The 17967-nt window shown below is 40.5% G+C and overlaps 1 protein-coding gene across 3 annotated transcripts; it reads left to right on the forward strand.

The window, feature by feature from the left end:
• Positions 1-274: 274 nt before the first annotated feature.
• APOBEC1 (apolipoprotein B mRNA editing enzyme catalytic subunit 1) lies at positions 275-17230 on the forward strand. Of its 3 annotated transcripts, XM_070269844.1 has the most exons (6): positions 275-309; positions 598-768; positions 12049-12076; positions 13158-13555; positions 14382-14500; positions 15037-17230. In XM_070269844.1, the coding sequence occupies exons 2-6, from the start codon at positions 753-755 to the stop codon at positions 15184-15186; spliced, it is 711 nt and encodes a 236-aa protein (XP_070125945.1). In that variant the 5' UTR covers positions 275-309; positions 598-752; the 3' UTR covers positions 15187-17230. The 3 variants fall into 3 exon arrangements, with proteins under 3 accessions (XP_070125945.1, XP_070125946.1, XP_014596027.2); XM_070269845.1 differs by having other exon boundaries at positions 305-768; XM_014740541.3 differs by lacking the exons at positions 275-309; positions 12049-12076 and having other exon boundaries at positions 634-768; positions 15037-15363.
• Positions 17231-17967: the final 737 nt, after the last annotated feature.

A 17967-nucleotide genomic window follows, 5' to 3' on the forward strand; every position in this document is an offset into this window, starting at 1 on the left:
TGTGCTGAAACCCGGAGGGGTGAGGCCATAGGGGGCAATGGCAATCGGGAGGATAGCATTCATTTTTCCAAGGAGGGTAAAAAAGCAGAAGTGGACCTGACCATACACCTAATGTTAGCTTCACGGAGGGAGAGAGATCACTCAGGACTTGTACACTCATTATCTGACTCAGAGGCCAAAGTCCTTCTGATTTTCTATTTAACAGTGCCCCTCCCCTTTCCAACAGAATTTGGGGCAAAGAGCGAAATAAGAGGAAGTCAGAAATAAGTGAATAATAGTTAAAGGGCAAGGCCACGGTGTCTTCACCAGGTAACATGAAAACCTCAGGTTATAGAAACAGGTTAATTCTCTCTTCCCTTTGCTCTTTCTCTCTCCTCTCCAATAAAGAATGATGAATCAGTGGTGCCTTAACTTTAATTAAAAGTGAAGGGATAGGTTACTAAATTCAGATGTTACTAGGGAAGAACTTTGGAATTCGGATATCCTCGGTAATCTACTCTAGAGGATTTATGCTATTTGCATCATAAGCTTTCTTATCAACCATTGATGCAAATCCCTACACCAATTTCCCTCATAATCTGCTACCTGTTTGTACAGTCTAGATACCCAGTGACTGCCCCGTCAGGAATGAGTCATCTGCCCAAGCAGGTGGCAGTGGTCACACCTGAAGAAACAGTGTTCAGGCATGTTGCTGGCAGGAGCAATCAGCACAATATATAGCTCCAGGGGAAAAAGTCCAGTGACAGAGCGCCATGGCTTCTGACAAAGGTAAAATGAACTGGGGGTGGGGGAGGCAGGCATGTTTCATATTCTTGGAAAGTGCAAAAACTCTGTGTGTGTCCTACTTGTGCTTGTGTCCTTGGGCAACGTCCAACTTTCCTATTTATTGATATAGTAATATTATTCTTAAATAAGGTTTATTATTATTTTTAACTATTCATGTCCACAAATGATTTTGATCAAATGACAGTAAATCAATGCCTGTTTCACCATAATAAAAAATTAGGTAAAAAATACAACTGTTAAAGAATCATTTAAGACAGTCACAGGAATGGTAGCACAGGGCATGTTCATCGATAAGTGAAGATTCAGTTACCTAATGTTGGAAAAGCTCACGGGGGAGCTGGAACATGTCAGGCTGTGGAAGGAAATGGTTCACAGATGAGGCGGGATTTGAGTCGGATCCGAAAAGAAGGGTAGAATTTGGATTGGCAAAGACGGGGAGGAGATTCCAGGTTGACTGACACAAAGAGTTTGAGAGAATTGACAGAGATTGTGCTTGGAATATGATGAGTAAACTAGTTAGGCTAGAGAAAAGTTTATGGAAATAAATGAGAAAGCAAAATTGAAGTGCTATCAGGCTGAGGAAATTGAAGCTGACCTTGTTGGCAGGAGAATCTCTGGAGAATTTGTGAATAGCATAGAGATACTAACATAGCACTTTAATATTTACCTGACATCTGATGTCTTTTGGACTGGAAGCAGAAAAGACTGGAAGCACAATCAGCTAAAAGATGATTGCAAAAGTGTGGGCAGAATGTGCTGGGAGATAATACAGATAGCACTCTTGGGTTTTAAGTAACATTTTTTGTCTCCGTTATATTTTCCCTCTATTACAATTCTCTGGTGAGTGGCATGTTCGTGGAAAGACTAAAGATATTATTTAGTTGAACTATCTGGGTGATTTTCCTGGACTTTCCTCTCAAGGTGGTCTTTTCTTTTCCTTTTTTTTTTTTTTTTTTGCTTTTATCTGAACTTTAATTTTTCCAAAACAGATTTGAAGTGACTTACAAAAAAATAAACACCAAGCTAATATAAATACTATAATTGAGCATTGTATTTTCCTCTGAACTTCTAAACAGTTTAAAAAAAAAAAAAAAAGGAAAGAAGTTATATAATTCTTATTGCTTCTTAAAAGGAAATATATCAAGCTGCCAAAAAGGGCAAACTTTTCTTATATGGTGATTTATCCAGTATATCCTTACACCTGTAACAACTGAACACCATAATGACCGTAGTTGGGTTTATCTGAAATAAACTTTGAAAAAGCACCTTGTTTCCTTGTTGTTTTTCATTTGACACAAAATAAAAGAGGCTATCAAATGATTATCTTCTATTTTTTTCAGCATACCGCTAGAAGTTAGGGGTATAGTAATTAGTTTAAATAAGTTGAAATACATGAGAAATTTGTTGAACTCCTCCAGTACATAGAAGCTGGATGCCAGCCTGTCTCTCTTCTCACCACTTAGTGATAGGCCCGTCCTCTTAGCCAGCATTCTAATTTGAAGATCTAAGGGCTGTTTCCTCTGTCTTATCTCTCACATCGCTGTCCAAATCTGTGTCTTTTCTGTTGTCTATTTCACCATCTAAACTCAGCCACCTGTGAACCTATAAAAGATGCTATAATGCAAAGCGTATTGGCTTCTGAGTCAGATAAATCCGGACCTGAATTAGACAGCCTTGGACAAGATGATCTCTGAGCTTCAGCTTCCTTGTCTGTAAAATGGGCACAAAATCTCCCTTTCAGCATTGTTGGAAGGGTTAGAAATCTCATACACAGCATCTGGCACCAGCAGATGTTCGGCAATGCTATCATTTAAACTACTTCTATTATTATGATTACTCTTGTCCAGGTAGATCTCTTTTGCTGTGTGTTGTGACAATGCTCCCTACCCATTTCCAAAGCTTCTCTCGTTATTGTAAAACCAACATGATACCCTCTTGCTATGTTTCTCCTACCAGTTAACCTCGTCTGTTCTTTCAAAGGTGGCTCTACTCTCAGCCACAGGTGGGATTTTTTATCCTAGTACAAATAATATACAAATTAGTAGCTGTTATCCAGCTCATTCCACTACCTTTCCTGTCACAGCTTCTTTACAGCTTCTAACACTGAATGAGCGTGCAGTAGCTTAAGACTGCAATGTAAGTGACTCCAAAGGGGTAAAGGAGACGAGTCTGCAAATGGGATGGGAAAGATTTAAGGACTTGAAGCAAGCTCCAAATCGTCCTGAGTGGTGCAACAAAGAGTTAGTGACCATCTTCCAGCAGAGCAGGGAAACTTTTCCTATCAAGGGCCATGGACTTATAGACAACAGACCAGTTCAAGGCCTCTTAAGGAAGAGAATCATAAAAGAAATGATCTTACCTACTTTAAAAAAAACAGACATTGTCAAAAGTAGTAAAAAGTAGTCTCAAGAACAGTATCTGAGCATCAGCAAGTCCTATAGCTTTATTTCCAAAATAGATCCCAAAGCTGACCACTTCTCAATGCTTCCATGGCCACAGCCACAATCCTGCATGGCTGACTCCACTTCCATGCTCCCTCTCTCCAAAATCATTTTCTACAGAGCAGCGAGAATTACCTGGTTTTAAATTTTAGATGATGATATTATTATTCTGTTTTGATTTATTCTTTTTCTTTTCCTTTTTTCTTCTCCTTTCTTGTCTTCTTTTTGATTTATCAAGTTTCTGTCTTGTTTTGTTATTTTATTTTCCTTTTTCTCCTTTTTTGGTTCAGAAATAGCACACTATTTTTTTTCTATTATTTTGGTGCATACCCTTACAACGCATACTTAAATCTTAATTAAAGTGTAAATCCAGTGCTGGCTGGTGGCACAGCGGGTAAGTGCACACATTCCACTTCAGTGGCCTGGGGGTCGCCGGTTTGGATCCCAGCTGTGGACATGCCTCCGCTTGGCATGCTGTGCTGTGGTAGGCGTCCTATATATAAAGTAGAGGAAGGTGGGCACGGATGTGAGCACAGGGCCAGTCTTCTTCAGCAAAAAGAGGAGGATTGGCAGCAGATGTTAGCTCAGGGCTAATCTTCCTCAAAAAAAAAAAAAAAGCATAAATCCAATCAATTTTGACGTATTTCTCCCAAACAATACGAGAACCTCAGACAGTTTTATTACAATTTGCATCCTGTTTCACGTACTATTATAGTAATTTTTACTGCCAGACACAGTCATTTTAAAAATACAATAGTTGTTTCTTTAGTTTTAGCCGCACATTTCTTTCTTTTTTTTACCACTCCTTCTCCCATCTTAATATATCTTTCTTTGCTCAAAATAATTCTCTCTGTAGTAAATCTTTTTAACAGTTCTTTTTTTCCCTTTTTTTATTGAGTTCATAATAGTTTACATCATTGTGAAATTTCAGTTGTACATTATTTCTTGACTGTCACCACATAAGTGCTCCCCTTCACTCCCTGTGCCCACCCCCACCCCCTGTCCCCTGGCAACCACTAAACTGTTTTCTTTGTCTGTGTGTTTGCTTACATTCCACATATGACTGAAATCATCTGTCTTTCTCAGTCTGGTTTATTTCGCTTAGCATAATTCCCTCTAGGTCCTTCCATATTGTTGCAAATGGGATGATTTTGTCTTTTTTTATGGCTGAGTAGTATTCCATTATGTATATATACCACTTCTTCTTTATCCAATCATCAGTCGATGGGCACTTGGGTTGCTTCCATGTCTTGGCTATTGTGAATAGTGCTGCAATGAACATAGTGGTGCATATGTTACTTTGGATTATTGACTTCAAGTTGTTTGGGTAGATACCCAGTAGTGGGATGGCTGGGTCATACGGTATTTCTATTTTCAGTTTTTTGAGGAACCTCCATACTGTTTTCCATAGTGGCTGCACCAGTTTGCATTCCCACCAGCAGTGTATGAGGGTTCCCTTTTCTCCACACCCTCTCCAACATTTGCTATTTTTAGTCTTAGTGATTATAGCCATTTTAACCCATGTTAGGTGGTATCTTAGTGTAGTTTCGATTTGCATTTCCTTGATGATTAGCGATGTTGAGCATCTTTTCATGTGTTTATTGGCCATCTGTGTGTTTTCTTTGGAAAAATGTCTGTTCATATCCTCTGCTCATTTTTTGAGCAGGCTGTTTGTTTTTTTGTTGTGCAGTTGTGTGAGTTCCTTTCATATTATAGAAATTAACCCCTTGTCGGATGTATGATTTGCAAATATTTTCTCCCAATTGGTGGGTTGTCTTTTTGTTTTGATCCTAGTTTCTTTTGCCTTGCAGAAGCTCTTCAGTCTGATGAAGTCCCACTTGTTTATTTCTTCTTTTGTTTCCTTTGTCTGAGAGGACATGGTATTCGAAAAGATCCTCTTAAGTTCGATGTCAAAGAGTGTACTACCGGGGCTGGCCCGGTGGTGCAGCAGTTAAGTGCGCATGTTCTACTTCTCAGCAGGCCGAGGTTCGCCTGTTCGGATCTTGGGTACAGACATGGCACCGCTTGGCACACCATGCTGTGGTAGGTGTCCCACGTATAAAGTAGAGGAAGATGGGCATGGATATTAGCTCAGGGCCAGTCTTCCTCAGCAAAAAGAGGAGAATTTGGCAGAAGTTAGCTCAGGGCTAATCTTCCTCAAAAAAAATTTAATTTAATTTAATTTAATTTTAAAAAAAAGAGTGTACTACCTATATTATCTTCCAGAAGTTTTATGGTTTTAGGACTTATCTTCAAGTCTTTGATCCATTTTGAGTTTATTTTTGTGTATGGCATGAGATAATGGTCTACTTTCATTCTTTTGCATGTGGCTGTCCAGTTTTCCCAACACCATTTATTGAAGAGACTGTCTTTTCTCCATTGTATGTTCTTGGCACCTTTGTCGAAGATTAGCTGTCCATAGATGTGTGGTTTTATTTCTGGGCTTTCAGTTCTGTTCCATTGATCTGTGTGTCTGTTTTTGTACCAGTACCATGCTGTTTTGATCACTATGGCTTTGTAGTACATTTTGAAGTCAAGGATTTTGATGCCTCCAGTTTTGTTCTTTTTCCTCGGGATTGTTTTAACAATTCGGGGTCTTTGGTTGCCCCTTATGAATTTTGGGATTCTTTGTTCTATTTCCGTGAAGAATGTCATTGGGATTCTGATTGGGATTGCACTGAATCTGTAGATTGCTTTGGGTAGTAAGGACCTTTTAACTATGTTTATTCTTCCAATACATGTGCATGGAATCTCTTTCCACCTCTTTATGTCACCATCTATTTCTTTCAATAATGTCTTATAGTTTTCCTTGTATAAGTCCTGCACCTCCTTGGTTAAATTTATTCCTAGATATTTTATTCGTTTTTTGCAATTGTAAATGGAATTGTATTCTTGAGTTCTCTTTCTGTAAGTTCATTATTAGAGTATAGAAAGGCAACTGTTTTTTGTAAGTTGATTTTGTACCCTGCAAATTTACTGTAGTTGTTAATTATTTCTATTAGTTTTCTAATGGAGTCTTTAGGGTTTTCTATGTATAAGATCACATTGTCTGCAAACAGTGAGAATTTCACTTCTTCACTCCCTGTTTGGATTCCTTTTATTCCTTTCTGTTGCCTAATTGCTCTGGCCAAAACCTCCAGCACTGTATTGAATAAGAGTGGTGATGAAGGTGGTGTGTTTTCATCCCTCAAACTGATAACAGGCAATGGGCTCCCTCTGCTTGCCGCAGTCTGGGCCACTCAGTCACAACAAGTTAGGGATCCAGAAAGGAAGCTTTAATTAGATTAGCCAGCATAATTGGGAAGATGGCAGAATAATGCCTCAAACAAACCATCTTCAAAAATTACAGAATCTTGAGGTAGTTATCTAGGGAAAATGAGCAGTAAGGAGGGGGTTTCCTTCAGGCACGATGGACTCCAGGGTCTTTTATTGTTCCATTCTTCTGTCAGCTGTGGTGGATACCTTGTAGGTGTGTTTCCTGCCTGTGGTCAGCCTGTTCCTGGAGAGAAACTCGTAGAGCAAAGTTTCAATCTATCAAGCCATAAGGGAGTACATACGTAAGTGGAGGCCATAAATCAGGAGAGCATGTGAATTTTCTAGAGTATGTACAGAGCAGTGAGCAGTCACACAGAGAAGGGGCCAGGGCCATTTAGCATCACAAGATGGCCTCACTTTTGCTCACTTACAAAATCGTCCCAACTCATGTGGCCTTGAATCCTAGGGGCAGATACTGAGAATATATCTCAATCTCTTTCTAAAGTTCTCACTGCTGCTTCACCTCCTGCAGAGGAACTGTCCTCTCATCATCAATATGACCTTCTTTTATAGGTAAGTTCCCCTCTGAGTGGACCAGCTGGTTCAAGGGCCCCAATTTGGATTACAGTCTGAGCAGTGCCCATCCCAAGGTGTCAGCTATCCCCTTCCTCTTCCATCTCAGTGCTCAAGTTTCCTATTCCTTCTTTTAAGGGTGACAGGTTTATTCTTCAGGCCACACTTAGGATAGTGTTTGCTGACTCTGTCCTCTTTCCTGGCTATCTGGCTAATCTCTGTTCTTAGTCTCTCACCCCAGCTAGAGCCATTTTCCATCTACAGGAAGCTGCACCACACACAGCTCCACTCCCTGCCATCCCTCTACCATCTAGGACAAATGTACAGATGTCACACACACACACACTGCTCAGGAGGAAAAACTTTTCTTCTGTTCTCTTAGATTCTGCTTTTGGGGGCCTGTGAATTAAACTGACAAAAGACAGATTAGCAAGAGAAAAGACAAAATTACATACAGGAGTTCACAAAAAAGTGACTCAAGGAAGGGGCTGGCCCCCTGGCCGAGTGGTTAGAGTTCTGAACACTCCACTTCAGTGGCTTGGGGTTCGTGACTTTGGATGCTGGGGGCGGACCTACTCTGCTCGTCTGCCATGCTCTGGAGGCATCCCACACACAAAATAGAGGAGGATTAGCATAGATGTTAGCTCAGAGCTAATCTTCCTCAAAAAAAAAAAAAAAAAAAAAAGCGACTCAAGGAGACAATTAGAATTTGGGGCTTTTATACCATCTTAGTAGGAGAAGTGTAGAGGGAGAAGCATACTTATGGGAAAACCAATGATTTCTTAATAGGGGAAAGGGAGAAGAGAAAAGGCACTTATGGAGAAACAAATGACTTTTAGGAACGGCAGAAGGGCCCTTAGGAGAATAGATAGGAGATATAATAATAGTTTTGTGGCAATGTCTGTTTGGGTAAGTGTTGCCAGTAGTAAGAGCCAATCTTCCCTGGTTGCTGCAGGGGATGGGATTTCCAACACTTGATTTCTTTTTTTTTTTGAGGAAGATTAACCCTCAGCTAACATCCATGCCCATCTTCCTCTATTTTATACATGGGATGCTGCCATCCAGGGTTTGCCGGTTCGGATCCCGGATGCGGACCTACGTACTGCTCATCAAGTCAAGGAACGTGCACACTTAACTGCTGCGCCACCAGGCCAGCCCCTAAATATCCCTCTTCAAAAAGCCTTGCCTGACCAACCCCTCCAAGGTAGCCTCCTTCCGCGATCACCTTCTGTCCCTTACGACACTTTCCATAGCACTTGTCACTACTGACTTTACATGTGTGTTTGTTTACTTATTGTCTCTCTCCCCCTTTATTTATTTATTTTTTTAAAGATTGGAACCTAAGGGGCTGGCCCGGTGGCGCAGCAGTTAAGTTCGCATGTTCCACTTCTTGGTGGCCTGGGGTTTACCGGTTCAGATCCCAGGTACAGACATGGCATCGCTTGGCAAAAGCCATGCTGTGGTAGGTGTTCCACATATAAAGTAGAGGAAGATGGGCACGGATGTTAGCTCAGGGCCAGTCTTCCTCAGCAAAAAGAGGAGGACTGGCAGCAGTTAGCTCAGGGCTAATCTTCCTCAAAAAAGTTAATTAATTAATTGAAAAAAAAAGATTGGCACCTGAGCTAAAAACTGTTGCCAATCTTCCCCCCTTTTTTTCCTTTTTCTCCCCACAGCCCCCCGGTACATAGTTGTATATTTTTAGTTGTGGGTCCTTCTAGTTGTGGCATGTGGGACCCACCTCAGCATGGCTTGATGAGTGGTGCTATGTCCGCACCCAGGATCCGAACCGGTGAAACCCTGGGCCGCCACAGCGGAGCGCACAAACTCAACCACTTCACCACGGGGCGACCCCCTCTCTCCCCCTTTAGAATACAAGCTCTATGAACATGAAGATAAAGTCTTGCTTTTTTCCCTGTTCTTGTACTTAGAAGAGTGCCAATTTAGCAGACTCAATTAACAATTGTTGGAAATAACTAAGTGAACCTCCCCTTCCGCCCCATACAGAATATAGTTTGCCACGTTCCAGGGGTGGCTTGCTTGCTGGTCCCTGGTGCTCTCTTCTTGGCTGTTCTTGGTGTTATGCTCCATGTGATAGCAAATTGTGGGGCACAGGGACCAACCAGGGCTCTTGGCTATTGCAGGGAGTAGCTGAAGGAGGGATAAGGATTATCCTCATTTGCTGAAACCTTGGCAACTCAGGCGACAGCCATACCCACAACAACTTTTACTTCCCAGCTCCCAATTCTGCTGCTGATCCTACAGTTCAGTTCTTTCCCTAAGGGTAGTGATGCTTCTTTCTCTCCTACTTCCAGTCGAGTCCTCCTACTTGAGTCAATGGGAGACTTTTGCCACCATTGAGATCCTCTATGCAGCAGCATTTTGCTGTCAATGCCTTCAGCAACCACTGCGCTCCAGTTGAAGCCTAGTTCTCTTTTGCTGGTTCATTAATATATTTCCATACATTCTTTGCAAATGATTTTTCTTTACTCTTATCACTTATGCAGATATCTTTTCTCCTTCCTCTTTTTTTTCTGCTTTTTCTCTCCAAAGCCCCCCAGTACATAGTTGTGTATTTTCAGTTGTGGGCCCTTCTAGTTGTAGCATGTGGGCTGCCGCCTCAGCATGGGCTGATGAGTGGTGCCATGTCCGCCCCCAGGATCCAAACCAGAGAAACCCTGGGCCAGCGAAGCGGAGTGTGCGAACTTAACCACTCTGCCACTGGCCGGCCCCTCTGCTTCCTCTTGACTTGTGGTTTCAAAAACATATGTATATTAAGCCAATGGTATCCTATCTTCTCTCCATACTACCAAAGACCTTTACATTATATTGTAATTTTAATAGAGATAATCATACTTTAAAACATGCAGTTTTTTTAAGAGGTTTTATTTTCCCTTTTTCTTCCCAAAACCCTCAGAACATAGTTGTATATTTTTAGTTGTGGGTCCTTCTGGTTGTGGCATGAGGGATGCTGCCTCAGTGTGGCCTGACAAGCAGTGCCACGTCTGTGCCCAGCATCCAAACCAGCAAAACCTTGGGCTGCTGAAGCGGAGTGCGTGAACTTAACCACTCAGCCATAGGGCCGGCCCCTAAAACATGCAGTTTTAAGAAATACGATAGAGAGATTCCTTATCACCTTGCTCAGTTCTCCTCAATGGTTACATTTTGTAAAACTGTAGAATAGTATCACAACCAAGATATTAACATTGACCCAATCCATCAATTTCATCCAGATTTCCTGTTTTACTTGTACTCATTTGTGTGTGTGTGTGTATTTAGTTTTATGCAACTTTGTCACCTGTATAGGTTTGTGTATCCAACACCACAGTCAGATCTGAACAGTTCCAACAGTTCAGATAGCTTTTACTGCCCTTTTATAGCCAAACCTTCCTCCATCCTGCCCCACCCCTGTCCCTAACCCTTGACAACCACTGATCTGTCCTCATTTCTAAAATTTTGTCATTTCAATACGTTATATAAGTGGAATCATACAGTACACAGACTTTTGAGATTGGCTTTGTTCTCACTCAGCATAATTCCCTGGAGAGTCATCCAAGTTGTTGCATGCATCAGTCGTCTGTTCCTTTTGATTGCTGAGTAGTATTCCACAGTATAGATGTACCACAGAGTGTTTACCATTCACCTATTGAAGGACATCCGGGCTGATTCCAGTTTTTACGTATCACAAACAAAGCTGATACGAACATTTATGTAAAGGCTTTTGCGCGAACCTAAGTTTTCCTGTCTCCAAGATAAATGCTCAGGAGTGCAATTGCTGGGCTGTATATGGTAGTCGCATTTTAAATTTTTTTCCTAAGAAATTGCTAAACTGTTTCCCAGAGTGACTGTACCAATTTACATTCCTCCCAGCAATGTATGAGGGATCCAGTTTCTCTGCACAGTATTGTTATTATATATATACATTTAGCTATTCTGTAGTGGATAGTAGTAAAGTTTATTCAGTCATTTATTCAATAAATATCTGCTACTAACCAACACCTTTCAGGCAGTGCAGGGGTTTATAACAAGATGTACATAATCCATATCCTGCATAATCTACAAGTCAGTGTTATTATAGGCATGTAAATAGGCAATCATAGCATGATAATTGCTATAATGAAGGAAGTATAGGATGCTGTGGGGCACATAGATATTACACCTGGTGGGATGGCCCGGTGGCACAGTGGTTAAGTTTGCATGTTCCACTTAAGAGGCCCAGGGTTCGCTGGTTTGAATCCCGGGTGCAGAACTATGCACCGCTTGTCAAGCCATGCTGTGGCAGGCATCTCACACATTAAGTAGAGGAAGATGGGCATGGATGTTAGCTCAGGGCCAGTTTTCCTCAGCAAAAAGAGGAGGATTGGCAGCGGATGTTAGCTCAGGGCTAATCTTCCTCAAAAAAAAAAGAAAAGAAAGAAAGAAAGAAAGAAAGAAATTATATCTAGGAGTCTCTAAGGAATGATTTTCCCATTGTGCTTAATCAGTCTTTTTTTTTTTTTTTAAAGATTGGCACCTGAGCTAATATCTGTTGCCAATCTTTTTTTTTTTCTTCTTCTTCTTCTCCCCAAAGCCCCCTAGTACATAGTTGTATATTCTAGTTGTGAGAGCCCCTGGTTGTGCTATGCGGGACGCCACCTCAGCATGGCTTGATGAGCGGCGCCATGTCTGTGCCCAGGATCCGAACCAGTGGAACCCTGAGCTGCCAAAGCAGAGTGTGCGAGCTTAACCACTTGGCCACAGGGCCAGCCCCCACTTAATCATTCTTGTTGGAGCCTTAAGGAGGATTACCTGGTTTGGGACTAGGCAAATTTCAGCAAAGCCCTTAAAACTTTGCTTTTCTTGATTCAATGAGCTGGTCCAATTCAATTAATACAGGAGAAAATCTTTAATTCCATTTTCTGATATGCTTTTAAGGTTTAGAAGAATAGAGACTTTTTTCTTAGCAGCTCAACTTGTATATGGGCGTTATTTGACATGAGCATCTCTTGGTCAACAGGTCCTTTGGCTGCAGATGCCACCTTGAGGTAAGAAGAATACTATCATAGTTCGCATTTAATTCAACCAAGAAGAAATGGGTATTTCAGAGCTGGAGGTCTATAGCTTTCCTTATTGTTCCTTTCCCCTTTTACCAGGTTTTCTTTTTGCCTCTTCCAAACTCATTCTCTGTGATTATTGCTTTCTATGTCTTTGCTCCTATGTCTTTTAGTTTCTGTGTAAATAAATTATCTTCCAGCTTTGTTCTGTTATTGTCTTAATATTGCTCTGCTCTCTTTAGATCAAATGTGTCTATAGCCATTGGGTCCAGGGTACTCACTTGTCACTTTGATTTCATCTTCCTGTTTTATACTGTATGCCTGTTTTCCATACATATCATTATAACAAGAAGACTTTCGTCAGAAAATATAGCCTCTCATGATAGGTGGAAGGACTGATCTATGTGACAAATGAATATGATGCTTTAGGGGTGAGTGGGAAATATGAGGAGGTATTAAGCTTCTGACTCAACCATATTGCAAAGAAGAGTCGTCAGCACAAGCCTGAGTTCCCCTGAGTCACAGCTTTGATACACAGAGAGTGTTAAATTTAAACATGCCATTGAGAGCAATTCGAATTTCTTTGCTATGAGAAATTGGTATACAGAATTTATAAAGAATCCTGAGGCTAAATTACGCTCTTCCCAGACTTGGCAAGAGAATCTGGTTGGCAATTTGAGGCTTCTACACCTGAGAAAATCTAGTTAGAAACCAGTGAAGATGAGTGAAGATTAACAATTGGAACACGGCCCCTCCAAGTGTGAGACCGAAAGATTAGAAACCTTTAAAAGAGAAACAAGGACACATTTATACCTGAATTCAAGACTACAAGCCATGGTATAGAGAGTGTGGAACCAAACAACAGGAGTGGAGAAAAAGCTCTTCAGTGTTTATGAGGAACACTGATAATCCAAAGGGATGTCCTCAGATGATTCTGAGACACAGCATAGAAAAAAAAAGTTTCCTGAGATGTCATGTTTTGGATCTGCTTGATAGAAGGGGGAGCATGAAATGACTCATAAGTTCCCTCTAAAGATTGCGTGACAACATGGGGGTGCTTTTTATGTTTCAGGAGAAGAATCCAGCCCTGGGAATTTGAAGCCTTCTTTGACCCCAGAGAACTCCGGAAAGAGGCCTGTCTGCTCTATGAAATCAAGTGGGGCATGAGCCATAACATCTGGCGATACTCAGGCAAAAACACCACCAAGCATGTTGAAATCAATTTTATAGAAAAATTCACTTCAGAAAGACACTTGCGCCCGTCCATCAGCTGTTCCATCGTCTGGTTCTTGTCCTGGAGTCCCTGTTGGGAATGCTCCAAGGCTATTAGGGAATTTTTGAGTCAACACCCTAATGTGACGCTAGTTATTTATGTAGCACGGCTTTTTCAGCACATGGACCGACTAAACCGTCAAGGACTCAGGGACCTCATCAACAGTGGTGTGACTATCCAGATTATGAGAACCTCAGGTAAAAATAAGAAAGAAAGAAGCGTAAGTGTTTGTGAGACACTATGGTGGGAGTAGTTGCTAGGCCAGCAGATTGATTATCCAGACTGGAAGTTTCAGAAGTGAAAGTCCAAAGTAATATGAGAAAGAGCTAGGTCTGAAACTCAAAACAAGGAATGTATCAAAAATATGACTCCTTTCTTCTCTGGTGCTTATGCTCTTAATTGCCATCTCTTAAAAAGCACCAGACCAAAATCTCTCCACTGTTCATCTTTCTCTGGAGGACATACCTAACAAGGTTTTTATTTAGTAAACCAATCTATGCATGGGTTCGGCACTAGCCAAACCACCAACTCCTAGCTCTAGATAAACAGGACTTGCCATCCTCGTGATGTCATACAGAGAAGTCACAGGGCAGTGACTGAGGGTCTGTAGGTTACACTTTGGTACCAGATAACAGTTTTTTTTTTTTTTTTTTTAATAAGAAAGACTTGAGTATTCCACATGGCTCAACTCCTCCTCCCAGGGTTTTAACTCTTATTTTCAAAACCAGGTCCAGTGAGCTTTCTGAACAGCTGGTGTAGCTGCAGAGAAACCAGCTTCCTTCAGACAGCAGTGCTTTTGGCATGGAGGATGTATATGACTCCTTTCTCCATTCTGGCCACTATGACCTCTCGGCCATCTTCAATGAACTGCTTTGTTCTTTTTAGGGATTCTGAGGGAGTCTAGCCCATCTCCAGCAGCAAGTAGACCAGAGGGTTTTATATACGGCATATTTTTAAGTTGGGCTCTCTTTAAGTACCTTTCTATTGTATTTGTTGAATGAACCAAGAGCTGTGTTTCCTTAGAATATGATCACTGCTGGAGAAATTTTGTCAACTACCCACCTGGGAAAGAAGCTCACTGGCCAAGATACCCACTTCTGTGGATGAAGCTGTATGCATTGGAACTCCACTGCATAATTCTAGTAAGTTACTTTAAGGGATAAAGATTCTGATGCAAAAAAAAAAAAATCCTTCTTCAAACTTCTTTCCTGATAATTTTGACATGTGCTCTCCTCACCATCTCTTTGTCATGTATATTGAGATGTAGTTATTTAACTACTTGACTCATCTTAAGAAAATGTGAGAACAAGAAAATATCTTTCTGGGAAATAAATGGGAGAAGGGAATGGAGAAAGTGGTCTAAGATATATGTGGATTCCATATTAATTAGATTTTAGCAGCCCTCTTGGCACAGTGGGTGGCGCATCAGTCTCATATTAATTCGAGTTTATTATTATTGTTGTTGTTGTCGTTGTTGTCATTGCAGCACATACTGGCTGTTCAGATTGCAGATAGTCCCCTTGCCCATATCGGTGTGTGTCATCCTATTGAAGAAATGTAGGTGGTCTCATTGTAGTCTCTTGAAAGTAGTTCAATGGTCTCCCAACTGATATTTTAAAATGTTTGTGGTAATAATAGTATTAAGAAAAATATTATCCTGACTTCTTTTTTATTCCAGAGTCTCCCTCCCTGTTTAATGATTTCAAGAAGATGTCAGAATCAGCTTACGTTTTTCAGACTCACTCTTCAAAATTGCCATTACCAAATGATTCCGCCCCATATCCTTTTAGCTACAGGGTTGGTGCAACTTCCTGTGACTTGGAGATGAATAGAATGATCCCTTGTATGCACTGTTTCAAGAAGAAGCAATGATAACCCACTAAGGAGTGAGCGCCACTAGAATCTAAACATTTTCAGTTTGCGTTTCCATATACTAACTGCAAAGTACCTGAAAAAGAAATAAAGAAAACAATCTCATTTACAATAAACATCAAAAACAATAAAATACTTAGGAATAAATTTAACCAAGGAAGTGAAATATCAGTACACTGAAAAATATAAGCCATTGATGAAAGAAACTGAAGAAGACACAAATAAATGGAAAGATATCCTATGTTCATAGATCAGAAGAATTAATATTATTAAAACATTCACACTACCCAAAGCATCTATAGATTCAAGGCAATCCCTATCAAGAGTCCAATGGCGTGTTTTACAGAAATAGGATAAACAATCCTAAATGTTGTACGGAAACACTAAAGATCCTGAATAGCAAAAGCAGTCCTGAGAAAGAAGAACAGAGCTGGAGGCATCACACTTCCTGATTTCAAACTATGTTACAAAGCTACAGCAATCAAACCAGTATGGTACTGGCATAAAAATAGACACATAGACCAATGGAGCAAAATGGAGAGCCCAGAAATAAACTCATGTTTATACAGTCAACTAATATTGGCAAGGAAGCCAAGAAAATAGTGTCTTCAATAAACGGTGCTTGTAAAACTGATATTCACGTGCAAAGAATGAAACAGGACCCCTGCCCTATATCACTCCTTTAGAATTAATTCAAAATGAATTAAAGAAATGTAAAACATGAAACCATAAAGCTTGTAGAAGAAAACATAGGGATATAATTCCTTGACATTAGTCTTGGCGATGATTTTATAAATAGGACACCAGAAGCACAAGCCACGAAAGCAAAAATAAAGAAGTGGGACTACATCAAATTAGAAAAGTTTTGCACAGCAAAGGAAACAATCAACAAAATGAAAAGGCAGCCTACAGAATGGGAGAAAATATTTGCGAACTACATATCTCATGGGGACGAATATCCAAAATATATAATGAACTCATACAATTCATCAGTAAAAAAACAAATAATCCAACTTAAAAATGGGCAAATGACCTGTATAGACATTTTTCCAAAGAAGATATTTAAATGGCCAACAGCTACATGAAAGTTATTGAACATGAATAATCGTCGGGGAAATCAAAACCACAATGAGATATCACCTCACATCTGTTGAAATTGTTATCATTAAAAAGACAAGAGGTAAGTGTTGGCGAGGGTATGGAGAAGTGACAACCCTGTGCGCTGTTGGTGGAAATGTAAATTGGTGCAGCCACTATGGAAAATAGTATGGAGAGCCCTCAGAAAATTAAAAATATGGCTACCATATCATTCAGCAATCTTACTCCTGGGTATATATCTGAAGGAAATGAAATCACTATCTCAAAGAGATGTCTGCACCCTCATGTTCACTGAAGTATTATTTACAATAACCAAGACACGAAAACAACCCAAGTGTCCATCAAGAAATGAATGGATAAAGAGGATGTGATACACACACACACACATGCACACAATGGAATATTATATAGCTATAAAAAAAGAAAATCCTGCCATTTGCAACAACATGGATGAATCTTGAGGGCGTTATGCTAAGTGGAATAAGTCAGAGAAAGACAAATATTGTATGACCTCACTTGTACGTGGAATCTAAAACAGAACAAACTCAGAGAAACAGAAAGCAGATTAGTCCTGGCCAGTGGCAGGGGTGACAGTGGTCAAAGGGCACAAACTCGGTTTTAAGATGAATAAGTTCTTGGGATGTAATGTACAGCATCGTGATTATAGTTAATACTGAATTGTATACTTGATATTTGCTAAGAGAATAGATCTTAAATGTTCTTACCACACACAAAAATACCTGTAACTATGTGAGGTGATGAGTATGTTAACTCACCTTATTGTGGTAATCATTTCTCAATATATACATATATCAAATCATTCTGTTATACACCTTAAACTTACACAATGCTATGTGTCAATTATGTCTCAATAAAGCTGGGGCGGAAAAGAGATTAAAAAAGAGAATCTAGAAATTTTCACAAACAGCAGTATCACAGATTGAGTTATCTACTGTTGTATGACAAATTAGTTTGATACTTTGTGGCTTAAGACAGCAACAAATATTTATTATGCCACAGTTTCTCTGGGTCAGGAATTCAGGAGCAACTTATCAGTGTGTTTGTGGCTCAGGATGTCTCATGAGGTTGCAGTCAAGCTATTAGCCAGGGCTGCGTTCATCTTAACGCTTGACTGAGACTAGAGAATGTGCTTCCTGGGTGGCACATTCACATGGTTGCCAACTGGATGCTAGTGGTTGGTGGGGGTCTCAGTTTCTCACAATGTAGGCCTCTCTGCAAGGCTGCTTAAGTGTTCTCATGACATGGCAGCCGGCTTCCTACAAAGCAAGTGGTCTAAGAGAGACCAAGGTGGAAATTGCCAAGTCTTTGGTGACTTAGTCTTGGAATCATACACTGTTTCTTCTGCAGTATTCTATTGGCAACACCGGCCATCCGTGGTTCAGTCTGGGAGGGGACTACACAAGGACCTGAATCCCAGGAGATGAGAATCTTTGGAGGCCATCTTGGGTTTTACCCATAGGGGCTTTTGCTGTGTGTTCAGGACAAATAATTACATGGAGCTGATTGCTAAGAAGACGTAAAAGGGAGACAGAGGACAAAGTAGCATCTATTTCTATTTGGTTCTGAATCGGAACATCTTAAGATTTAATAGATGATTTATTAGTCACAACTTGTAGGA

This window comes from Equus caballus, chromosome 6, assembly GCF_041296265.1.
Source record: "Equus caballus isolate H_3958 breed thoroughbred chromosome 6, TB-T2T, whole genome shotgun sequence".
Classification (NCBI taxonomy): Eukaryota; Metazoa; Chordata; class Mammalia; order Perissodactyla; family Equidae; genus Equus; species Equus caballus.